This window comes from Engraulis encrasicolus, chromosome 21 (genome assembly GCF_034702125.1).
Source record: "Engraulis encrasicolus isolate BLACKSEA-1 chromosome 21, IST_EnEncr_1.0, whole genome shotgun sequence".
In the NCBI taxonomy this organism is placed as follows: Eukaryota; Metazoa; Chordata; class Actinopteri; order Clupeiformes; family Engraulidae; genus Engraulis; species Engraulis encrasicolus.
Window position 1 is genome coordinate 3,992,709 of NC_085877.1, and position 25,695 is coordinate 4,018,403.

The 25,695-nt window shown below is 41.4% G+C and overlaps 4 protein-coding genes across 5 annotated transcripts in view; 3 read left to right on the forward strand and 1 right to left on the reverse strand.

Annotated features, from left to right (window-relative positions):
• The window catches only part of trip6 (thyroid hormone receptor interactor 6), an 11,839-nt gene extending 10,057 nt beyond the window's left edge, over nucleotides 1-1,782 (forward strand). For both annotated transcript variants that reach the window (XM_063187227.1, XM_063187226.1), the window contains exon 11: nucleotides 1-1,782. This exon is cut by the window's left edge and continues 611 nt beyond it. The gene's annotated coding sequence lies outside the window, so the exon portion shown is untranslated.
• Nucleotides 1,783-2,505: 723 nt separating this feature from the next.
• sst5 (somatostatin 5) lies at nucleotides 2,506-3,635 on the reverse strand. The gene is made up of 2 exons (XM_063187517.1): nucleotides 3,454-3,635; nucleotides 2,506-2,812 (listed from the first exon to the last, which is right to left on the reverse strand). Exons 1-2 carry the CDS (start codon nucleotides 3,592-3,594, stop codon nucleotides 2,624-2,626), a joined length of 330 nt encoding a protein of 109 aa, XP_063043587.1. The 5' UTR covers nucleotides 3,595-3,635; the 3' UTR covers nucleotides 2,506-2,623.
• Nucleotides 3,636-10,106: 6,471 nt separating this feature from the next.
• Nucleotides 10,107-14,195, forward strand: LOC134437293 (fez family zinc finger protein 2-like). The gene is made up of 3 exons (XM_063186785.1): nucleotides 10,107-10,996; nucleotides 11,147-11,449; nucleotides 12,261-14,195. The coding sequence occupies exons 1-3, from the start codon at nucleotides 10,405-10,407 to the stop codon at nucleotides 12,923-12,925; spliced, it is 1,560 nt and encodes a 519-aa protein (XP_063042855.1). The 5' UTR covers nucleotides 10,107-10,404; the 3' UTR covers nucleotides 12,926-14,195.
• Nucleotides 14,196-16,149: 1,954 nt separating this feature from the next.
• LOC134438033 (protein C-ets-1-like) lies at nucleotides 16,150-24,153 on the forward strand. The gene is made up of 6 exons (XM_063187622.1): nucleotides 16,150-16,267; nucleotides 17,209-17,412; nucleotides 18,139-18,210; nucleotides 20,474-20,707; nucleotides 21,615-21,733; nucleotides 22,698-24,153. The coding sequence occupies exons 1-6, from the start codon at nucleotides 16,150-16,152 to the stop codon at nucleotides 22,926-22,928; spliced, it is 978 nt and encodes a 325-aa protein (XP_063043692.1). The 3' UTR covers nucleotides 22,929-24,153.
• Nucleotides 24,154-25,695: the final 1,542 nt, after the last annotated feature.

Genomic DNA, 25,695 nt, shown 5'->3' on the forward strand with positions numbered 1-25,695 from the left:
CTTGTCGAGTCTCTTGTCACCACTGGAGTAGTGTCTGTTACCATCGTGACCAGAAACGAGCAAGCAAAAAGTCTAAGCAGTCTTGCTGTGACGAAAAAGGATTTGCAAGGTGGTAGGACTTGTTTTGAGAGAGAGAGGGAGAGAGACACAGACAGACCGAGACACAGAGAGAGGTGCATGGTAAAGAGATGTGTTGATGATGAAGTTTTACAGGGATTACGAGAGAACACTTGAGTGTACATAGCCCTCACTGCACTGTAATTATCCCAAGGCGTTTCATCGATGTCATTGGGATCCTGTACATTTACTGGAGCTTAATGAGTACGGAAAAAAATATCCACGAATTACTGCGTACATGCTGTACACCGGCTGACTTACTGCACAAGACAAAGGGCAGATACTATAAACTATCACTTAATATAGACGTATAATGAAACCCAAAGAGATGGTGGATTCTGTTTGCGAGAGACAAAGTACAGTTAGCTGCTAGACGTAGGAGCAACTAATGCAATAATATGAATGCCTTCCAAACACAGGCACAGAGCTCTGTGTTGAGACCAGCTTGGGGCGACTGTTTTGTTGATGGGTCTGCATTTGTTTTGACTGAAAATGAGTTGTTAGCAGTGAAGGAGGTGGTATTATGAAGTGGAAACTTGATTTGTCTAATTTATCAGCAACAAAATGCAAAAGCCCCCTTTTTGGCCCAGAATATGTATTTTTGACCGGCTGGCATTTGTTTGCTGTGATTTCTTATTTAGATTGGCTAATGACGAACGCTGTGTGTGTGTGTGTGTCATGTTCTTCATGTGTATTTTTTGTAGCCATTGTTACTTCTGAAGTGAAACCATGTAACTGACTGAAAAAAAACGATGCAAAAGGCTGGTTTAGGAATTGGTTTTGAATTAATGTGCCATTTTTATGTCTCTGTCTTCAAAAAGGAAAACACTTGACAGCAGGAAGTACTCATAAAGTTGCACAGTCATTTTTGTTATTAATTTATTGTCTCTCAGGGGAAGTCTTGTGTTCAGACACTGTTAATTTACATCAGTTAGGTCATTATTTTTCTAGGTCAATGTTTGTTTGATTTCTTTTTTTGTCAAAAACTAGAAGGAATGCATTACCTTTTTGGTCATTTTGTAAATCTTTGTGTCATGTCCTGTTACGGACTCACTATCCTGTGAACATACGAAGAGTTTCGTTGCAAAATGACGTAAGTGCCATTTCTGACTTTTGTGTTTAATTATTGGAAATGACTGTCAGATGTCCTATCATCCATGTGTGAATTCTTTCCATTCAAATGTTTTGAGAACATACTTTATAAACCTAAATAAATTTCACTTCGCAATGCATTGCCCAATAGAAAAATGTCAATATCCCCAAAATGTTCCAGGATGGATATACGTCATTTTGCAATGAAGCTCTTCATCCATTGCTGCCATGTTAAGTAGAGCACCTTGTGAAGATCTGCCATTGTGAACAGCAGTTGATTCCTTCCAGTTGGAGGGTAGCTTATTGTTTGCTTTCTGCATTTGTGTCGAATGGATTTGAGTGGCTGTTGATGATGATCATCTGTACACAATGTGCTTTACTCTGCTATTGAATTGTAGACCCTATGTAATACATAAAAAACGCAAATTTCCCAAAAGATATCTTTTCATATTTTTTCACTTTATTTTTTAATTCTGATATACTGTATATACTATTACTGATATGTGACCAAAGCTAAAAAAAAGACAAGTTTCTCCTTTATGTGTGAGTAAAACAGACATTGTTTTTGTTTGATGGCACTTCTCCCAAATACAAAAAATGTCATTCACTTTGCAGAAAACGATGAAAATGTTTTACTCACAAATAACTTTGGGTATAAATAGTACAACCAAAGAAACTGGCATTTACTGGTGATCTCATTTATTTTTTACTTAAAAAACAAAAACAAATAGGTTTAGGAAGTGTGTGGATGATTGTGGATCCAGAGAGACTTTTGGCCATACTCACTCCCTCACTCTTACACACACACACACACACACACACAGCTACTACCATCATGAAGGGAAGGGCCCGAGGCATATACAAACACATGACTTTAATAACAATATTTGCCAGAAGTGTCAGTGTCAACACTGCACACAAAGAAAAAAAAACATGCTCTTATATATATACACACACACGCACACACATCTTGTCCTTGTGCTTACATTGTAAGCCCTTTAATAAATAATAACAATACAGATAAATTAAAATTATATTAAAATAAGTATGGGGTGATGTGAAATGAATGTAGTCCGGAATGGGCAAGCAAATCTTGCTAAAACTCCCACATTTGGTATCAATGGACTAAGAGAATTTAGAATGACATTCAATCAATTTTCCAATCAAACATTTCAGTGCTTTTTACATTAGTTTCATAATACACCAATGCTTAAATATATTCTTATATAAGTTTATATAGTATATGTTTGTATATATTCTGTATATCTTTGCAGCATAGTCAATAAAAGGGGTCCTGTAAGCAAAAAGCAAAACAGTTCTACAGTTGTTCTACAGTGACATGGTAGAGAATTGATCACCTGTATAAATTAATCCCTTTGGAAAGTGCAATAGTGGGATCATGTCTGGTGTTGTGCTAGCAGGAGGTGAAGGTCTTCCAGTAGAAGTTGCGGCATCCTGCCTTGCGCTCCCGTTGGGAGTTGGGGAGCTGCCGTGGCACCTGTCCCCGCAGACCGTTGGGGCCGCGGTCTGGGAAGAAGTTCTCCTCGTTACGCTCGCCGATCAGACCCTCCAGGAGCTTCAAGGCCAGCATCTCAGACACGTCCTGAGAACCCAGCATGGGAATAGAGGTACACATTGATTACGACTACTACTTACATATTTCATACAAAATTACATATTTATCTACATTCACATAATTATTCTACATAAAACAAGTCTGTTTTAATGTTAATATTCTGTTGATTGATAAGAACTCTCCGTATCCTGAGACCCATCAGAAGATAGAGGTACACATTAATGAGGTGAAAACCACAACACAATTTTTTGTCATATTGTACAACTGAGAATGTTTGTATACATTAGCCTCTGTAAATATGTAATTCTGTATAAAATATGTAATTAGTACTCACTAATTACATATTTCTTACAAAATTACATATTTCTGTAAATGCTATCATTTTCTTCTTAATATTCTGTTGATAAGAACTCTCCTCCATTGGCTAGGCACCTATGGGTCCCCTATTCATAAATAAACAGCATGCATACGGTACAGTGTATATCCCTTTCATAGCACAATTGTCCAATAACCTACATTGGCATCACTTGTTTAAAGGATCCCATAAAAAAAACCATAATGATGACAATCCCATAATTTCTCCCCCTTTCCATCCACCATCTCAAGTCACAACTCCACAGAGCTGAGTTGAGCTCCCTTCTGTCTTCTCCTCCTCATATCATCCTCACCTCAGTGGCATCCTCCTCGCCGTTGGCGTTGTCTCTGTTGATCTGTTCCAGGATGTCCCTGTGTGGCGCGGCGCTGATGCGATCCAGCAGCACAGATGTGCAGAGGGACACCAGGAGGAGCTGGAGCTGGGAGCAGAACATGATGACCGGACCGGGGCAGACCAGAGCGGTGGGTGGGTACGTAGCACTCCACTCTACTCTACTCTACTTGTTGCTGCTGCTACAGTATGCTGGATGGATTGACGACGGCACTGTAGAAGTTGACAAGTGGTGTTGTTGTGTGAGGGTAATGTGGTTGGGGATGGCAATAAAAGCCCAAGATATACCAGGTTGTTGAACGCTTCCATTGGTTCCCTGGGCAAGACGTCAGACCAGATGGGGGTGGGTTGGTTTGTGAGGGGAAGGGAGACACTTCCGAGGACCTGTCATGGCTGGTGCAACAGGACTTTACTTTGTTTGCCTCTGATGCAACTTAAGTTGGTTATCACGCACTCAGATGATTTGTTTGAGGTCATGCTGTCGCATAGATATGTTAACATTTGAATTGCATTAATCAAAATAAGCAAGTTCAACAAACATATCAATTTGTCATTGTCATTTGTCATCTGTCTGGCTTCATTGAAACTGTCACCTGCTGAATGAATGAAAACAGATGTTTGAAAAGAGGATATTTATTCTTGTTTGACCAGTTTGTGATGGCAAGTTTGTGATGGCAAGTTTGTTTTGCAAACAAAAACTCATTCGGATTTCCTGTTGACCCTGTGATGAGGAAAACATGTTTCACGGGAGTCTGAATATACAATTATTTGTCAATCAAAAATAATTATCAAAAAAAGTTGAATCATAATGACACTTTTTGATCAAATATCCTTGCTGCTTTATATGACTCATTTCTTTCTCACCATCAATCAGTCTCAAAAAAGACTGACTGATGGTATCACAAAAAAAGAGGCAAGCTTTGGGGTGACTGCGTAATGAATCAGTGCCAATCTACCACATAGAAATTGAGTCACTTATGTCTGGTGGGTCAGTGAGGCAGCATGCTGTGAAAGCGTATGTCTGACTCAGTAAAAAAAAACTTCTCAAATGAGGCGGTACTCTGCAGGTACTTAGTGCAAGTTCTCAAAGTTTTTTTTCCTGCACTGATTTCCTCATCCTCTGTCTTCATTTCCACGTCTCTGTCTGTCCATCTCTTCACACACTGCACAGAGTGAAGTACAGTGACTCATGTGTGTTGCTTTGTTCCCACCTTTTCACACGCCTGAACGAGTTTTAATCATGTAGATCATTTTCTGTCAGGTATCGTACCTGCTTAGCTTCGCTGGAAGCTTCCAATGGCAGGAAATGTCATGTAACGTAAGGATGGTGACGTGAATAAGTGAGCTCCAATAGATTGTGACTTTTCTATGAGGTGGCCATTGGACATACAGTACATCGCACAGAGCAGCACAGTAAAGCCTCACGTGCCTCTGTGTAGCTCCTCATTGACATTAGTGGTAAGCGGACGGCTACCAAAGTGGCCATTGTCATGTCCCACGACGGCTTAGTGCTGTGTTGATTAAGACAGTGGGGAGTACACGGATGACAAGGTGACCTTTCTCTTCACGCTAACCATCTCTGGATCACCTGCGGGGTGATGAGCGTCTCACCAGGGCTACCCAGGCATTTGCGCACTGCCTTGAGCACTCATTAACATTTCCAGAAGAGGAGGCCTGCTGGGCCGGGCACCTAAATACATTGGGGGCCTTTCAATGGCTCCTATCCAGACCATTCACTGTCTCCCAGCCTGTAATAAAGGGTGACTCATCAAAAAGGTCATTCGTTTTCGTTACAGCCTTGTCATACAGTAAGTAGCTCCTGACGAGCGTGGCAGGACCAGGTCGAAAGAACCGGCCGGCTGGCGAGTTGTTTACGGAAGTCTAGGATATCGCCAGACTTGTGTTTGTTTTTACATTTTGATTCCGCTAAGTGATGTCAGAAGTCAAAACAATCAGCGACTGCTGTGGAAACATCTTAAAGATGATGACACACAGTGCATCACAAACAGAGAGGACACACCCCTCACGTTTCTGCAGACTTTCAATTCTATCATTTTATGGGACTACACTTAAGCAGGGGTTCCAAAACTTAACCATGACAAGGCCCCCATACAGTATACCGGTAGATATTGATACTGATACTGTAGATCGTGCCACACTGTCTACCTCTCTCTAAGTCTCTCCGTCTTACACGAATACTCCTGGCCGCCTTCCACCACTGGCTACATTAGACCTATTCTCGGCCCCTTTCACAACCATAGTCTATGTGTATCAGTGTCAGTGCCCCATTGAGATATAAAATGTAAGCAATATAGGATGTTCAGAGATAGAATACATTATTATAATGCTGTTCATAACTGATGGGAATACTGTTTAGCTTATTTTTGTTTACTTTGGTGTACAATAATTATTTCTTTATTGATGTTATTTTGCAATGCATTTTCATCCAAATTGCTTTGTACGGGTGTGCTGCCACTTTTCACTCCCAGAAAGTTTGAAAGACACAGCACATATGCCAAATTAAATGTTGTTTAATATTTTGTAGTATATTGTATGTACAGTTGAGGACGATATTATTATCCCTCCTGAAATTAGACATATCTCTTCATTCATCATTGAGAATGATCATTATTAATAAATGTATGTTATTCTGGAAACGAATACACCATGGAGATAGTATCCAATAAGTTAAATTTTGACTTTTCCATTTTCACAATGAGTTTAAACAAAAAAGTGTAAAAATGGCAAGGACAAAATTATTAGCCCCCTTATCATTAATAGTCAATACAGTGCCATTTATGAACAAAAATTGGCACCAGGCACTTTGATTAGTTGTTAAGTATGGTGGCACATGTCCTACCAGGGATTTTGGCCCATTTTTTTCATCGCAAATAGTTAAGCTGGTCCAGATGGCATGGATGTTGAGGATGGACATTCATTTTCAGTACTCTTCAAATACTATCTAAATGATTGAGGTCTGAACCACTCCATGACCATGGTTTTAGTATCCTTGAAGAACATTTGAACTATTTTGGATGCAAGTTTTGGGTTATTATCTTATTGAAAGATCCAGTGAAGATCTTAGCTCCCTCTATGACCATATTTTTGCAAGGTCACTTTCCACATTCTATCATAATTTTCCGTTTTTCTGGTGCCATACACCCAAACAAGGTTTCCTGTGGCTGAGGCTGCCACAGAATGATGCATCCACCACCATGTTTAATTGTGGAAACCATCTTATAACGATTCAAGGCCTATCCCTTTCTTCACCTGACAGAAGCAGAATTCATGCATCAAAGCAGGTGCAATTGAGTATCATCAGATGAAAGCAGAGATGTTCGAAACTCATTTTTGACTTTCAAATGTTCACAGGCAAAGCTCAATAACACTCTGATATGCATTGCCTTTAGTAAAGGGGTTCTTCTGTGATGATGGCCCCAAAGCCCAATATGATGACAAGCCCTAACAACTGTCTTTCTTGGTGGGGGAAAAAACTCCAGGTGAGGCCAGGTCAATAACAATCATCTAGGTAGGTGTCCAATGCTTCTTTGGTCTAATGAGGCCAAGCAGTTTCCACAGTTACACACAGTGGTGGGGCATCAAGTTTAGTCTGTTATTCAGCCTCAGACACAGGGAGTCTGGGTCTGAATCTGGATTGCTGGGTCTTCCAACAACATTGTAACCCAAATCATACATTTAGATTAGTTCAGGGTCAAGTCAAGGACACTAAAACCATGATATTGGAATCACCCGCTCATAGTCCAGTCCTCAATCCCACTGAGAGTCTGTGGTTAATGTCTATGCTCAGCATCCATGCAATTTGGACCAGCTAGAACACTTTGCAGTGAAGAAATTGGCCACAATCCCTAGTGGGGCATGTGCCAACCTAGGTAGCAACTTATCAGAGCCTGTTGTCAGTTTTGGTTCATAAATGGCGCCATATTGACTATTAATGATCAGGGGGCTAATAATTTTGTCCTTGTCATTTTTGCCCTTTTTTATTTAAACTCATCGTAACAATAGAAAAATCCAAATTCAACTCATTGAACATTATCTCCATCAGTGTATTTGTTTCCAGAATAACAGAAACGGTTAATAATGGTCATTCTTACTGAGAAATCAAGAGAAATGTCTAATTTCAGGAGGGGGGCTAATAATATCGTCCTCAACTGTATGTACAGTATATCACGAAAGTGAGTACATGCTTGACACCATCTAAAGTAAATTTGTGTATCTTGGTCTCTTCAGATCACACAACATGGTTCCAGTGATCCATATCCTTGGTCTGTTCATCTCTCTTGAGACCAAGATAAACAAATTTGCTTTAGATTGTGTCAAGCATGTGTGGTGGTAAACAAGTGAGTTTAAAAAAAAAAAAAAAGTGTATCCTCTCAATAGCCAAGCATGGTAGTGGGACTGACATGGTTTGGGGATGCATGAATGCTGTCAACATTGCCATCTGAAATACACCTAAAAGAAACATGCATGTCAACATGCACTGTGACTACTGACGCAGATCATTATATTCTCCATAGGATTGCATTCAAATCTCACACCAATCTATTTAAGCCAGGTGCACACTCAAAATGTAAAAGTTCAATGCAAAGAAAGGTTGAAACGCACACTGATGACCTCCCTTTCAATCCCTTTTCAATTTGGGGCGATTCGAGCCAACACAGACCCTTCCCCTACCAGATTTTAATCTGGAGTGTACTCACTTTTGTGAGTACATGTTCAAACATTAATGGCTGTATTTTGTTTTTTTCTGAGTGAACAAGAAATTTAAGCGGTTAAATATGTTGTTAAAAGATCACTAATCATTGTGTCAAAGTGAAATTTCTGTAATGCTTTCCTATGAAAAGATATACTCACAAATCTGCAAAAACTGTGAGGGGTGTACTCACTTTTGTGATATACTGTATATTGTATATGTATGAATAATATGTAATCCTCTATTTTGATGTTCTAACATCAGTTGTTAAATAATTTGTCTAAAGTTATTTAGAAAATGTCAGGGGTCCTCAGAATATTCCTGTAGCAACATCACATACAATTTCATTCTAAAATAACTCCAATATAATCCATTTTCAAGTGATCAAGTTCAAGTAACTGTTTTTCACATCCACTTTTACACTATAGCTGAAATAAATTCCTAAAACCTCTCCCTTTAATGTGGTTGTACCATTAGACATTTTCAGGGACAATCTGCATTGTATTTTGACCCTTACTCATATATGTTTAAATTAATGTCAATGGTTTTGAACCAGTGACAGTAAAAAGAACAGCATACAGCCACCCAGGCATTAGGCCTTAAATATTACCACTTGCATTATCTACTACAGCAGTGGTTTTCAAAGTGGGGGCCGGGGACCCCTGGGGGGGGGCGCAAGAGGATGTCATGGGGGCCGCGGCAGGTTGGCAGGAAAAAATAGAGCGGAATAAAATTAATAATTTAATAAATTGAATAACTCAAGTAGCCAAAATAAACCAAAATTAAGGTAAACAATCCCGGTGGAATCGTTTTCTTCTTAACAATTGTTATGTACTATGAATTCTGCAGTACCTGAATGTGTTTAGGAATGCACTAACTGCATCGAGTTGTGAAACCAGTGCACAGAAAAAATAGTGTGGCACGGCTCATGTCAGGGGAGTCTTGGCTGGAATCTGATGGTATATGGGGGCAACCAGATGAAAATCGCCCTCTTGTGGTCCATATAGTGTATGCCACATTTTAAGCATAACCAAAACACAGCTGTTCCTCTTTGTTGTGGTAGGCTACTAAGTGTTTTTTTTTTTTTTTCCTGCCCCGACTTAGTGTGCGTGTGAAATTTCAGATGGGCATGTCGGCTCCATGTAGCCTAGATTCTCTTATATTTTCTTTGCATGTATTCTACTAGTTTTCCACGTAATGACCCTTCTACTTGACAAATGACAAGTGATTCCCAAACGTTTTCCAAGTGTAGTGGGCCTTAAATATTTTTTTAAAAATCAAAATTGCGTGCGTGTGCCGTGCGTGTGCGCGCGTGTGTGTGTGTGACACTGTGCTTGTATGTGTGTGCGTGCATTCGTGTGTGTGTGTGTGTGTGTGTGTGTGTGTGTGTGTGTGTGTGTGTGTGTGTGTGTGTGTGTGTGTGTGTGTGTGTGTGTGTGTGTGTGTGTGTGTGTGTGTTGACTCTATTTGAGTTGTATTGTTTATTGGGGCAGGTGGGCCCATTATGTAAATATTTAAAGTGGACCCCAAGATGGAAAAGGTTGAGAAACACTGTTGTGCTTGTGGTCAGGGAATTTGACAGGGGGGACAAAGGGGTCACTTGTCCCGGGCCCAGGCAGAGAGGGGGGCCATAAATGGATCCTCATTACTGTATTGATTGGGTTTGGGGCCCTTTCAGATGTCTTTGTCCTGAGCCCAGCCAAAGCAGACAAATCTGTCAGCGGCCCTGCTTGTGGCATATGAAGAAATGTGGCTGTTTCAAGGTTTGACAACTGTCATGTTCATAATAATATACTGATTATAACCAGGCCAGTGGAAAGGACGCGAGTTTGGAGACGCCTTGGATTGGGGGGGTGCTTTCGACCGGAAACCGGAAGTAGTCACACTATTCCTGTGTAAACAAAACAAGCAATGGAGGACGTACTTGCACATCCGCTGCTAGTTTGCAACATTTGTGTTTACTACGCGTGATTTGCGATTATAGTGGTTACACGATAGTGTTGTTTATTGCTGTGGAAAGTGACGGCGTGGTGAGCACGAGCGGCTCGTTGGCTGTATGGCGCGTGAACGATGTGTCTTGGGTGAAAGTAGAGTGCGAGTTGTAGCCTATGTAGCTGGTTCACTGTTTTAACTGTTACCTTTCGTTTCAGTATCTGTAACCCATTTCACACAATTCCTTACACAACACGTGCATTTAGTAAGATGAAGCCCCGTTTTAAAACCACCGTCGGGAGTAAGAGAGAGAGTGAATCTATGGCTTTCCAGCGCCCGGCGACGTTGACTGTGAGCAGTGAGCTTTCCACGTCTTTCCAGGATGAGCTTGCTGCCACAATACAAGGCGCATTCGAAGTGGCGGTGGAAATAGCGGTGCGAGAGGTCAACAAGCTTGTTGGCCAAGCCTTGGGGGACGTTCGCGATCAGATGCACGAAACATTGCGAGAGAACAAATCTCTGAAATTACGCTTACAGACAGCTGAAAAGGAGCTGGACTATGTGCGCCTGGGTGGTGTGGCGGATGGGGAGGTCCAAGTATCTGTTTGTCATTCTGGTCACATGGATACCCCAGTCATTAATCACAGACTTAAAACAGAAAACCTGGTCGAGAATCAAACAGAGACCACTCTAAATGTGTCTGTAAAGAAAACGTCTGATTATTTAATTGTAGAGGCTGAGGCTAGTTGTGAACGCATTGATGGTTCATTCAGTGAGATCTGTGAGGACGGACGAGTGTGCTCTCAGAGTTTTAACTCAACAGACTCACATGAAACAGTCTCATCATTAGGCAAGCTAAAAGGTGCGTTTTAATAAAATGTGTTCTAAATGTTTAATTGAATCTTCCATTAAGCTACATATAAACATTTCACATTCTCTCTTTTATCACATAAGATAGACATGGCTATTTACTTACTTCTCTGGCTAACCTGTTATTTTCTCACATCAACAGACGTAAAGCAAACTTCTACTCCCTGCCAAGAAAATAAAGACTCAGCCAGTCACAGTGATGAACGACAGTCACACGGAGAGGCCACATCTTCATATGAGCCTACGTTAGAACTTCGGGTGAAGGAGGAGAAACCAGACTTGGACCTAGACTCTGGGGCCATCCCGGGAACGGACTCTCAGCTGGGTTTTGAGGATGTGGGCGAAGGGCCCGATGGTTTCCTGTTGGCCCAGTCCAAGTTGCTGGAGGACTGGAGACCAGAAGCCCTGAACCTGCCTAGATGTGACGCTAATGCACTCAGCCAAGGTAGCGGACACTATGCAGTTAAAGCTGAACAAAACTGTCAGGGATGTCACACTCCAGGCCCGGGGGCCAAATCTGGCCTGTGGGGTCATTTTATTAGGCCTCGAGATAGGGTTGCCACATTACAGTGGTAAAAAAACGAGAAACACATTGATGCCTGAGCGCGAAACATTAATGATATGTGTTTATTTCAATGGGGTAATATTAAGACGAGCAATATAAAACATCAGGACAGTCATTTTATTTACCTGGACAGACCATTAAAACCGGGACAATCCAGGAAAAACCTGGACGTGTGGCAACACTTCTGCGAGATCATTTCAGATGTCTTTTATAGTTGGCCCGCATACTCGATTAATATGTAGTAGCACTAACTTGAACGCAAATTTGATGAGTTTGATTAGTGCCTGTTGATTTTGCCTCTATTAAGGTGCATGCTTGCACAATTTTAGCCCATTTTTCATTTAGTAGAGTTTCATAGAATTCGGCTCGCACCTTTGTCCCATATTTCATTTTGGCCCACTGCGAATTTGAGTTTGACACCTCAATGTACGCCATAATCTGCATAGTCCAGGCCCAGTCCCACATCTATGACTTCAACTTCTGCATGCAGGATATGTCACCAAATGAGCTAGAGGCCAGGTTATGTCAATCAGTAATGTCATTTTTTAGATGTGGAGGGAGGTTTCCTAACACGCTGAGCATGCTGTGTGATTGATAATGTGTATTTAGCCTGGGAGACACCAAATTCACTGTCATTTTATTGACAAATAGCCTATTCATAATGGTAGTATTGCTGTGTTTTTTTCCCCAGCTCACCCACCATTGGTTGTGTCAATGCAGCAGGCTACAGAGATGACCTCCACGTCTGTGGGCGGTGTGCCTGTGTTCCCCCCTCCCCTCTCCAGCCTCTACCAGCCCAACGACTCTGCTCCCCTGACTAACCCTCCCCGCCAGAACTGCAACGTCCCTGTCAGGGTCAGCCTTCCTATCCAACCCCCATCCTCCTCCTCCGCCTCCTCCTCCTCCGCCTCCTCCTCCTTCAAGCTACACATGTGTAAGTTCTGCGGCCGCCCCTTCCAGAGGCCCAGTGACCTGCGACGCCACCAGAGCCAGCACCACCGCTCCAAGCCGGCCAACAGCACCTTGCCCCGCACCGGCGGGCGGCCGCCCAAGCAGCAGAAGTTCCCGCCAGGCCGCAGTCCGTATCACTGCAGCGAGTGCGGCCGGGACTTCAACCGCATGGAGAACCTCAAGACGCACCTGCGCATACACACGGGCGAGCGGCCGTACACGTGTTCGGCGTGCGGCGTGCGTTTCCGCCACTCGGGGGCGCTCACGCGGCACTTCCGCATCCACACAGGCGAGAAGCCCTACGTGTGTGGGCAGTGTGGTATGTCGTTTAGGAACAGCGGAGGCCTGCGCTTCCACCAGCGACTGCACAACCGCCAGACACAAGTGGGCGGCATGGGGCAGTGATCACTCTGCCCTGTGTAACGGAGGCCAACTAGCAGAGTGTGGCGTGGAACCTTAGTAAACTTTCCTCCCGGAGCCTCATAGAGTATCGGTGGCGCTGAACTATCGGACTGGTCCTTTAGCTCAGCAGTATCATGTGGTGCCTCCCATACCCGAACCGATGCGCTGACTAGGAGGTGGCGAGTTCAAGACCCGAGGTGGACGGATCACATCAGTTACACCTGCAGAGTCCGTCAGAGTTGTGAAGTTACCTATCGGTCCATGTTGCCATTTACCATATTCACTTGACATAATAGTGATTGCTGTTGTAGAGTTGGAGTGTTTAGAGTGAGACTCTGTTTGTCATCTTTATCGAAATTGAACCTGGCTGTTTCCAGACTTGCATCAAACAAAGGCGTTTTTCGCGCTAGTGCTTTACCTCAGTAATATCTGCTGCTTTTCTTTTGCTAACAACAGCGAAACAAGCAAGGAAAATGGCAAAATTGTGCCTAGACCAAAACCACCCCCAACCTGTCACTGGGTGCTATGGAGCATGAGTTCACATGCGGTCTTAGTGCACAGACGCGATCGACGGTTCAAGTTGGGGTGTTATCCAAACGCAGTAGCATGATGCCATGTTGCAGTTTGTAATAATCCTGCTAACCAGCAAATGAAACAGAAAACAGAATGAAGAGCAGTAGTGGGTAAGCAATGACCAATACATTGGATTAGGAAAATGTTATGTTACTTACTCTCTTACTGTTATTCAAGGGTGCTATTTAGAGTTTTTAATTATTTATTTACAGCTATAGGAGTAAGGAAATCCAACATAAACAGGCATACACGATTATGAATGAACACAAACTTCAAAAAAAATGAAAAATGTGCCAATGAATGGTTCTAATTTATGATGATGTGATTTTTTTTTCTTTTACCATGCAAGCAATGGTATGACTATCATGGCCCTTTAAAAAAAGATCATTTAAAAAATGTCCCCTTTTGTCCAATTATTTTCAAATGATGGTGAATGGTGGTTGCGCCATTGATAATTGTCATAATAAGTATAATGTAATTAAAAGAACTCTGTGAAATAGAAATGGTCTTGTATTAATAGGAAATAATTGTGTAATATATATCAAAGTTCACATATATGTTGATGTCCTAAAATTTAAATAACTATGGAAATTCTCTGAACTTGTGTTGCATGTTACAAATGGTGCTGTGGGTTTTTTTCTTCTGGAAAGTTAATGCCTTTCATTTTCAAGCACAGTGGAATAAAACCACTATAAAATATTCAAAATGTTTGCCATCATGCCTGTTATGCTTAGTCTTGAAACAAACTTCCCAAACGCAAAAGTAGCATTTAAAACCATTACCCCATTAAAGGGACGGTTCAGTCAATTTCAACATGCAGTTGTAATGCTCACACTACCCTGGACTTGTCAGTGCCTGAGATTTTTTTTCCTTCTTCTTCAGCCGTTTCCGAGATCCTGGTCATTGTAATGGGGGCAGCTCTTTGTTTACATTTCAAAAAACATTTTTATTTATTCCCAAAAACATCCAAAAGGTTATAAAACATCAGCAGACAACTAGCAAACAGCAGTACCTTTTGGGAAAATATTTGGAGTTGGCCTATGTTTCATTTTTTTTTAAATGTAAACAAACGCTGCCCCCATTAGAATTGCTCATATCTCGGAAAGGGCTGAGCCGAAAAATGTGGCATCACCGGGTACTGACAAGTCAAGGGTAGCGTGAGCAATTCAACAGCATATTGAAATTGACTGAACTGGTCCTTTAAAAGGTTTCTTTCTTCAAAAGGTTTTCTTTCGAGGAATAGCATGGTTTATTAATAGAGAAACCAATTTTGTAAACATGACCAACAGTTATTGAATAGAGCCTATGTCTTGTTATTGAATTAAGTTATTGAATGAAGCCTATTTCTTGCAAGGTTTTCCAAATTACCAAATCAAAGGAAGTAATTAATTACATTGCATTTATTTCAGTGGTTCTCAACATTTAAAAAAAAAATGCTCCTTTGACTTCATCATAATTCTCCCAATGCCCCCTTGACTTCATTATGAGTCTGCCAATGAACCTCCTTAGTATTACAAAAATAAGATGAACTAATTCCCCACAATGGCAGCTGACCACGCCCCTCTCTCAGCTGTGTCATTCTCAACGCCCCTCAAGGGCTCCCTAACATCTCCTTGGGGGTCTGTAGAGCCCCTGCTGAGAAACACTAATTTAATCTCCCTGTGTGGTATCAATGTGGGATTAGATGTTTTCAGTGTCGGGGGCCCCTCTGCCTTGATGGGTGCATGAGAGCATCAATTGTTATTTCTTTTGGCCACCAGAGGGCACTAGTATTCTTTACAAGGCAAGGTAAATGCACATTTTCATATCTCTTTCAAAACTATTGCTCACACATGCAAAAATTGGTCTCGCTCTTTCCAAATTAGACCCCAAATTCAAAACATTCCAAATTCCATTCCAAGCGCATCACCAAAGCTTGTGATTTCGAAACTTCTCACCAAATTTGAATTCCTCTCAATGCTGGCATAGAGTGGATTGGATGGATCACATTGGGTTTCAAATTCTGAAAAGGTCTCATCACACTCATAAGCTCCTGGTACCCCAATCTGATACAGGGCCCTTTCCCCAACATTCATGCCATGTGCTTTAAGAGGACTTTTTTTTTTACTCCTTTTCGGCCAGTTACCAAAAGGTTCTAAATGGTTGTGACTCATTTATAACATGTCTTATGTCACCATGGATCTATTTTAGTTGTCTTTGAAATGATTGGCTTGGGTACCTTTTTACTTCGCTCCATGGCCCAATGATTGATGGGTGTGTAACTTCAACCCCCATGGATGATCATCTCCAGGGTGTATATTAAAGCCCCTGTCCTCCGCAGAGGTCCTGCCCTCTCGTGTTAAGTAACCTACTCTTCAGGAGTCTGCCTTGATGGTGCAGGATGGAATGGAACTGTTACGGTAAGGCTTCATTTCACTTTAAAAGTTGTTGGTTCTCAAGTTTGTTACACTGTTCGTTGTATGATAAGACCAAGGTTGCTGTTGTGGTTTTAGAAATTCAGCTTGTTCAAACCAAATATTTGTGAGGTCAGTCACTGTAAAATCTTTTTTTTTCTGTTTGTTTTTTCTGCATTTGTTTCTCTGGTTATTCCTTTGGTTCTTTCTTTCTTTCTTTCTTTCTTTCTTTCTTTCTTTCTTTCTTTCTTTTCGTTAGAGATGGATCCCCTGGAGGTTCCTCCTCTCACCCCCACCAGTAAAGAGGTTCTAACCCAGGCAGTGAGAGCCAGCTTTGCGGGTTTTAATCAGGAGAGCCACCGGCTGTGCTTCCCAAGTGGTATGGCTCCATAATATTTGTGCCTCCGTGGTATGTAAATCCTGAACTGTGTTGATTTTCACTGTCAAAGCAAGTAGTTTTTGTTTAGAGAAAAGCCACACTCTTAAAGGATGACTTCAGTCAATTTCAACATGCAGTTGTAATGCTCACACTACCCTGGACTTGTCAGTACCTGAGGTTTTTTTTTCTTTTCTGAGATCTTGGTCATTGTAACCGCACGAATAGACCAGGTGCGATGCGATTCAAGCGACAGAGCGATGCGCGCGATTCAAGCGACTACAGTATGTCCGTTACAAGCAGAAGGAAAAGCATTCAAACATTCCCATTGGCTGTGGTCACTGACCTCTATACAGTCATTGGCTGTCGCGGCTGGTCGCCGAACCGCGTCGTTGAAAGGATTTCAACTTCAAACTGTCGCTCTCGTCGCGCAAATCGCCTCTAGTCTCCAGAATCGCTTTTGTCACGTGACTCAATACAAAGTCAATTACTTCCGTCGCTCGCCTCGCTCTTGTCGCGGTAGGTGTATTTGTGTGGTAATGGGGGCAGCGCTTTGTTTACATTTAAAAAAAAAAACATTTGTATTTATTCCCAAAAACATCCAAAAGGTTATACAACTTCAGCAGACAACTAGCCAACAGTGGTACCTTTTGGGAAAATATTTGGAGTAGGCCTATATGTTCTTTTTTTAAAAATGTAAACAAACGCTGCCCCCATTAGGGTATCTCATATCTTGGAAAAGGCTGAGCCTAAAAATGTGGCATCACCGGGTACTGACAAGTCAAGGGTAGCGTGAGCAATACAACAGCATATTGAAATTGACTGAAGTGATCCTTTAACTGTGATTCTTGTATACTATAGGTAGGTACGTGTATATATTTTCACAGTCATTTTCAAAGTAAATTACTTTAAGTGTAAGTGTTTTGCTTTTTTTTCTGAGGCAGACCCCAGGCTGTGGTCGGACTGGCAAGTCCACCACTGGCTGAGCTGGTGCCAGGCAGAGTTTGGCCTGCAACACCTGGGGGCTGACTTGAGCGTTATGCGGGGGAGCGAGCTCTGCAGCTTGGAGAGAGAGGACTTCCTGGCTCTCATCTCGGACGGCACCGCTGGGGAGATCCTGTGGGAACACCTGGAGATGATGCGCAGAGGTAGTAGACAGGCAAAAGACACCATCACACCTTATTTAACCCATCGATGCTGGATGCTGCACATAAGCAACATTGACCAAGGCCCCTGAAGCTGCATGGAACGCAGCATTCAGGCTTATGACGTTTGAGTTTAAAAAATAAATACAAATGTGGGTAAGTTAGAGCTGACAGAATGCAATTATGCAAGATACAAGATTTTTATAGGCTGAGGGCACCTTTTCCCAAATAGGGCTTTGATATAAAGCTGGCGTTTGTTGCAGGTGCCTCAGGCATCAATGGGTTGATTAAGGCAACATGTTAAAGGTTGTTGTTCCTAGAACAGCAAAGACTGGTTTAACTTGAACAAAAAATAGAATTAAGTTTTTTCTTAATTTCCCATAATAATACTATTCATATTATGAATGGTTCTTCAGGTACAATTTTACGGTTTCATCCTTATTTAACAGGGATGTACTAGTGGGTATAATGAATGATCAAGAGGCTCAATTTATCTGGATAGAAGGCAGTCTGATCTCCTGCCTGAGGGCAACAACTTTAATGACAGATGTAAGGGGTGTGACACATCATCACAAACAGTAGGCCTATGTGCCTTCTTTACCACCTTTGTTTCAACAGTCATGACCTTGCTATTTAATGGCAGTGTGCTGCTGCCTTGGCCAGGGCTTGCTTGCAAAAAAGATATCTATCTCAATGGGCTTGTTTTTTGTTTTCATGTTTCTAAAACAGAATGTGAACCTGCCAGAGAGATGACTCTTTGTGCACCCACATCCTCCTTCAGTTCGTCACAGTGCAACATTGGTGAGTAGCTGCCTGTCATTTGTAATTTTGGTAAATTTGTAATTTATAAGCAGAAAGAGGTACTGCAATTGTGCAGTGATCATGAAATAATAATACAAAAAAAATAGGCTAAGATGCTGGCCTTGCATGATCGCATTGTTTAAACTTTAAGGCTATAAGAACATAGCTCTACACTCCATGCTTCACACTCAAGTAGTTTTGGGTGGTTGACGTTTAAGGCCGTAACACACTTAAAGGAGGAAACATATTCCAATTCCTGAAAAAATGGGTGGAAAAATTGGGAAAAAATGAAAAAAATAAAGCACTCAGTGGTTCGTGGAATTTCGCTTAATTTTTGCCATTTTTGGGAAAATGTGTCCTGTGGTGTGACATCATTGGTGTGACATTTCTGTAAGATACAATAAAATGATTAATATTCTGCACAAACATATCCCCAATGCTCTTACTGCTATTGTTCCTTTAACCCCCACCCCACACACACACTACAACCCACCCGCACCTCCACCCCCACATACCTATGCATCGTACAGGCAGACAACTGTGATTTTACTGCATGGTTTCACTGTATTACTTTTAATAATTGTGTGAATGTGACAAATAAATCTCCCGGGGCCTCATGTACAAGGAGTTCCGTAGATTTCCTACTGAATCTTTGCTTAAGTGAATATCTGAAAAATGCATTTGCGCCTGAAAATCTTAAATGTATCACTCCACACATAAACAGGTGTTCATGCTGATTCATGTGGTATGTCCAATTTTACATGAAATTTAGTAAACGTGCAGTTTTTCATGCTAAGTCAGTATTGGTACATCTGAAAATGTTTGTGGAAAGTTACTTACGGAGCTTTTTTGTGCGTAAGTAAGTTTTGTACATGAGGCCCCTGGTATCCTTATATCCTTGCATGATGCATGAACAATAAGTGAGGATTGAGTAACACAATGCCTAAGCATGTCACACCACAGGACATGAAGTCACACCACAGGAAATTCACTGAATTGTGGTGGCCATTTTAATCCTTTTGTATTCGTGACTGACCTCCGAGCTCATGCTAACTAGATAATGATATTGTGTTTAACCTTAATATGTGTTTTCACTCATAAAAAACTTTTTTTCCTTCCATAAGAGCAGTCACACCACGGGACACCATAAATGAACCTAAGCATTGTGTGACAGAAACATTGCAATATGTAGACATATTAAGAGGTTAATAGTCACCTTAAACTTCCACACCACTCTCCAATAACTGAGGTATAACTGGTTAGTTGGCCTTGCAACTGCCCGTCCACAAACCTGACTTATATGTCACCCCGCAGGACGCAATTTGTGTTACGAAATTGAACTTGTAGTTAATATTACTGTATTGAGTTTTTTTCACATTCATATTTTTTAATATAAGGTTAATATTTATGCAATCATGCCAAATGCTTTATAAATGATTCAAAATGTTGTTGGTTTATTTTATAGCTGTATATATTCCAGGTTGTATTAATGTTACAGTCACACCACAGGACATTTGACATATAAACCTTTCCATAAATCTGAACAAAAATGTTTCTTCTCATCTAAGACTAATATGAAACATGATGTACCACATCTTCTTTAATTTAAATTTGTTTTCAAGGGGAAAAATATCAATTTTGAAGGTTTTTAACATGTTACGTAAAAACAGGGTATCATATCAACCACCCTTTTACAAATGTCTTGAGGATTTGTGTGCTTGCGGTAGTTACGCATTAGCCTCGCGACGCCATCCTCTGTACTCCACCCAAAGATTTTGGCTCCGCACATCAGTCGGCTATTCGCCCAGGCTAGTTACGTATGGCCAAATGGTTAGTGTGTTTGCCTTGGTCTGAGGAGGTTACAGGTTTGAATCGCATACCACCAAGTGCCACCAAGTACTTTGTCTTCTTTGGCGAGAGGGGTCAAATACTCATTTCCCTCAATGAAATACACATCAATTAAAATATATTCTTTAAAATTATTTTCCAGATATTTTTTTGTCCTTTCAACAAAGGTTTATAACATTAGGAACTTTGTTTTAATGCAGTGAATTCTCATGTCCAGTATGTACAATATCCTGTTGTAATTGTGCAGTAGGTTTTTTAGTTTTTTCAAATGCCAAGCTGTAAGTTTTCCCTGTTTTTGTGTATTTTGCAGTACCCAAAAACATTTGATAATCATTAATGTTTAATAATTGTTTAGAAGCAGTATCAATACTGGAATGCACATCCTTCATCTACTTTTTATGTGTTACCTGAACAGTTGCTGATGACGTAGAGACTGAGACAAGACTTCTTGGTGCTGAGGTTGGGGTGGCTGCTCCGGTGCAGTGGCCAGGGGGCGTGCAGGAGGACTCCATGTCGACCGATGGACTGCAGCCAGATGAGATCACCTTTGACCTCCCTCACCCTCATTTGACCTTCAGGGATTTGGTGGGGGACGCAGCGGGCCTGGATAAAGCACTCGTCCCAGCGGCTGTCTTGGCAGGTTATACTGGTACTAACCTCTTACTGCAGATGGGCCCATCGACAGGCCTTGCTTAAAACACTCAACTAGGGGTTCTTCAGAGAATTTTCACATTACCCCACGGCGAAGCTGAAGATTCTTTGAGGAACCTCCTCATTTTTACAGTAGAACCAGGGTGTCAAGCATAGGGCCCGGGGGCCGGATGCGGCCTGCCAGATGGTTTAATCCGGCCCCAGACTCGTAGAGAGCAAAAAACTACGAATGTCAAAAAAGAAGGAAGTGAACTGTGCTGCAGGTGTTTGAGATGTCAAGTTTTCAATATTTGAGACCAAATCTGGCTTTTTTGCTCACCATTTACAGCCAATGCTCATGGGCTGACATTTACCTTGATATAAACACTTTAGATTTGCTTTTGCCTTAAGACATGTAAAAGTTTTTTTCTTTTACCTGACGTGTTTCGAAGGTGTTACTTCCGTCTTCATCAGAGGGTCACTGTGATGTTGATGAGTGACGTGCTTTAAAATCAGCTGATGTTGTTGTGGAGGTGTGACCTCCCTGCCAATAATGACAGGTTGGTCACACCTCCTGCTGTTAGAGTTGTCCTCTTAGGATGGTGGTCCAGGTCCAGATGGTGGTTTACCTTGATAGGATTGACTTGCAATTTGATCCAGATATGAAGCAGAAATGTGCGATATTTTGCAATTACGTTACTTGTCCGGCCCAATTGAGATCAAACTGATTGTATGTAGTCCCTGAACCAAAATGAGCTTGACACCCCTGCAGTCGAGTAACGGAAGTGTAATGTTGGACACAGGTCATGTTTAAGGGGAAAAAGGGTATTTCACTGAAGTAGAACTTGACCTCAGTATGATTTGATTCTTCTTTGATTGGCAGTTTTCTTACACCATTTCTCACCTTTTTCTGTGTCATCCAATAGGCAGCGGTCCTATTCAGCTTTGGCAATTTCTATTGGAGCTGCTGACTGACCAAAGCTGTCAATCGTTCATCAGTTGGACTGGAGATGGATGGGAATTCAAGCTGACGGACCCAGACGAGGTAATCACTTCCTGGGAGAGTTTGAAGTTGATGCTCAGGGATGATGTGCAATAGGCAACATAACATGATGCCTATAGAACAAGGGTGGGGAACCTTTTTCATCCGAAGGGCCACTACAAATTCATCCAAGGGCCGTAAAAGTCCCCCGAGGGCCGTACTATGAACACAAACCAGGATTTCCCCCTTCACTTTAGGCCTGTATTGAAGGCAGCCACCTTTAAAACAGACCCCACCTTCTCTGGGTCCCCTGAATATAACTTAATTGTATTGCAAATGTAATTTCTAAGAATCCTTTACAAAATATGTCATATTTCATGTGAAGCTGAATAACATTAAAATGATATCGGGGGCCGGATACATTTTAGTAGTTTTTTTCCAGAATGTATTATTCCCAGTCCGAATTTTTTTTCATGATTATTTACCACCACCATCAATTTTTAAGTATTAGTGATAACTTTGAAATGTTTCTCTTTTCATGCACATTTCATGTAGATCTACTCCATGTCTGCAAAGGCAGGAATATGCTTGATGTGTCGCCTTACATACATATACCACAGTTTGCGAATCAAATACTGCAGAACTACCAGAGTGCTACGCACAATACTGGATGAGTCACTGTCACAAGGAAACCTTGTATCTCCACTTTTCATTGTTTTTTGTTGAATAATTCATTTACAAATCACTAATTTCTAAATAAATATTAATTTCAACTTTAAAGTGGGATATTAAATAATTGATCAGTCGCATTATCATGGCATCTGACCAGTTGTACTGATTTATATTTTAGAATGAATAAAGAATGAAAATAAAACAATAAAAAGATAGTGGAGGTTTCTGCTGGATAGCGACAATATGCATTGATCGTAATTGTTGATTGATAAAAGAAAAAGAAATGGTCTAAACATAATCACAATCCAAGTCCATTTGACCAGAAATGACCAGAAGTTTCCACCTTTTGTTCTAGGTTGCTCACATGTGGGGTCGGCGTAAGAACAACGCGAAAATGAACTATGAGAAGCTGAGCCGAGGCCTACGCTACTACTACGACAAGAACATCATCCACAAGACAACGGGCAAGCGCTACGTTTACCGCTTCGTTTGCAACCTGCAAGGCCTGCTGGGATACTCAGCTGAGGAACTTCATGCCATGCTGGACATTCCACAGAGTGACGGCTCCGAAGCGTTTTCAGATTAATCAGATGATCAGCCTTTAAACCTGGAGGAGCATTTCTCTCTATACCATGCCAGGACAGATATACACTTAAGACTGAACCAGGAGGAACATTACTGCTGCCCGCAAAAACATCTGATTGGTGGGCACATTGGCTTGCACAGACATTTTGGAGGGCAGGTGCTGAAGGGCTGGAAGGGGGGATGTTGGGGCCATGTGAAACTTCCGGCTGCCTAACTAAGCTATAGAGGCTATCGGGGCATTATTGTAACGTGCTTTTGATTGTGAAGCATTTGTAGATTATCATATCAACATGGGCCAAAGTACATTGTGAAAAAAAATCTAACTTTGAAAAAGGGCATTTTTTTGTACAGCAGGGCCAAGGGGCAGGTGATTTAGCACCATCCCATACCTAAGTGTGCACATGGGTGGGCACATGCACATTTAGCATTATGTACAGTGGCTTTAAAAAGTCTACACACCCCTGATCAAATACCAGGTTTTTGTGATGTAAAAATAACAGAAAAACTTTTTCCACCTTTGATATAACTATTAACCTGTACAATGCAATTTAAAAACAAACTCAAAGCTAGGGGAAAAGCAAAGGGGAAATAATAGAAAATAAAATTAACATGAATTAATAATATATAAATATGCACATCCTTAAAGAAGTACTTTGTTGCACCACCTTTAACTTTTATTACAGCACCCAGTCTTTTTCGGTTAAGAGTCTATCAGCGTGGCATATGTTGATGTGTCAATATTTTTCCGCTCCTTTTTGCAAAAGCACTCCAAATCTGACAGATTTTGAGTGCATCTCACGTGCACAGTTCTCCTCAGATCACCCAAAAGATGTTCTATGCTATGGGATACAGCCAGGTCTGAATTCTGTCTGGGACATTCCAAAACCTCAATCTTCTTTCTGTCATTTTTTTACATCACAAAAACCTGACATATGGACAGTGTGTAGACTTTTTTTATAGCTCTTGTACATAAAGGATAATGGAATACCATTACAAAGCACTACCAAGACACTTTTCATTGGCATAGTACAAACGTAGATCTTGACTTTGACCTTTGACCTACATTTTACTGGATATTTCTTTTATTCTTCCATTCCAGGAGAAACGTGCAAAATGCAAACGATACAAAATGACACAAACAACGTTCAGAATATAATGCTGATATATTTATTCGATGTGTTTTGTATAATACCATATTTATTAAATAATATCTTGAATAAATTGCATATGGCAAATAATTTGTATATTTTCAAATGATTTAATATTTTTGAGAGATATTATTAATATCTCATCATGGATGTCCTCTGAAAAGAACAAAGTTCTCTTTCTTGCACTGGTTAATTTGTAGCGATGTGGTCATAGATCCGGATTCTACATGTGTATTTGTGCGGTGTGTGCGTGCGTGCGTGTGTGTGTGTGTGTTTGCATTTATTTGTTTGTCCTGCGAAGACAGCACAGATAGCACAAAAGCTCAGTTGGAGAAGGAATTAGTGGAACATAATTGACCAGCACTCCACCACTCGCCACCTGATTCTCAGTGCACATTAACCGCATTTGAGCAGGGGCTGTAATCTGACATGCACCATGGAGCGGTATCAGGGCTGGTCTGGGATAAAAAAAATTCCAACTGGGCATTTTAGTCAAGACGGTCCACCAGGCATTGAGAGAGAGAAAAAAGCCTTTGACTAATTGTTAGCCATCTAAAATCAGCTATTTGGACCCTAACAGTTGGACTGGGATTTTTTTTACTTGAGCAGGCATTTTTGGCAAAGTCCGGTCCACCAGGCATTGAGAGAGACAATGAAGACAATGATTTAAGTCTAATATCAGCTAGACCCTAACAGCCAAAATGCTTTACATTACACTTATATCACGGCAGTCTGGAATCTCCCATTGTGACGCGCTAAATGGGGTGTTGATTAACTGTCTATAGATGCACACCTAAAGTAGTCCCACTATTAGGTCACTTTTCTGCCCGCATAACTAGTGTATTAATGCGCTAAGGCTCGTTCATAAGTTAGGGAAAGAAAGTTGCAAAGCATTACGCGCTAAATTAACACATGTCGCATGGCGCGTCTGGAAACACCATCACCAGCAAAGTGAATCTGGTGCAAATCGTAATATAATGACCTAATCCAATTAGAAACATTTCTATTTCTCCCTGCTGACCATCACTCTGTCAACTTTCTGAGAGAGAGAGAGAGAGAGAGAGAGAGAGAGAGAGAGAGAGAGAGAGAGAGAGAGAGAGAGAGAGAGAGAGAGAGATTCCCTGCGCAAAACTAGGACTCTGCGTTTCTTCCCCACAAGAGGAGGCTATATGAAGAGTAGGCTAGGGGATATTTTCGGATCAATAGGCCTAACTAAGGAAGCGCATGGAAAGTTTCCCATGGGAGGAGAGCAGACTGACGAGGTGCCTGTTTTGATTAAGTTAATGGCGAGGTGAGGCATTTAGAATTTCGGCAAGATGCGCAGGGTATTTTTTTAATCTATTGAGATCTGTAAATTTGTAGGAATCATCATGCCAACTGCAGCATAATCTAGTGGACAAGAAGTCAGATGCACCTATATCGGACGAGTAGAACATGGGGCGAGTGACTTGACAACCAAATGCGATAGAATTAACGACTGGCTCTTGACTTAACAACCGAATGCGATAGAACTAACGACGGTGTCTTGGCCATAGCAACCTTACATTTAGAATTAGTAACGGCAGTTCGCCAGAAAGTTATGAAAAGAAGCTTCTTGTGGCGGAAGGAAGTAGTTCTACA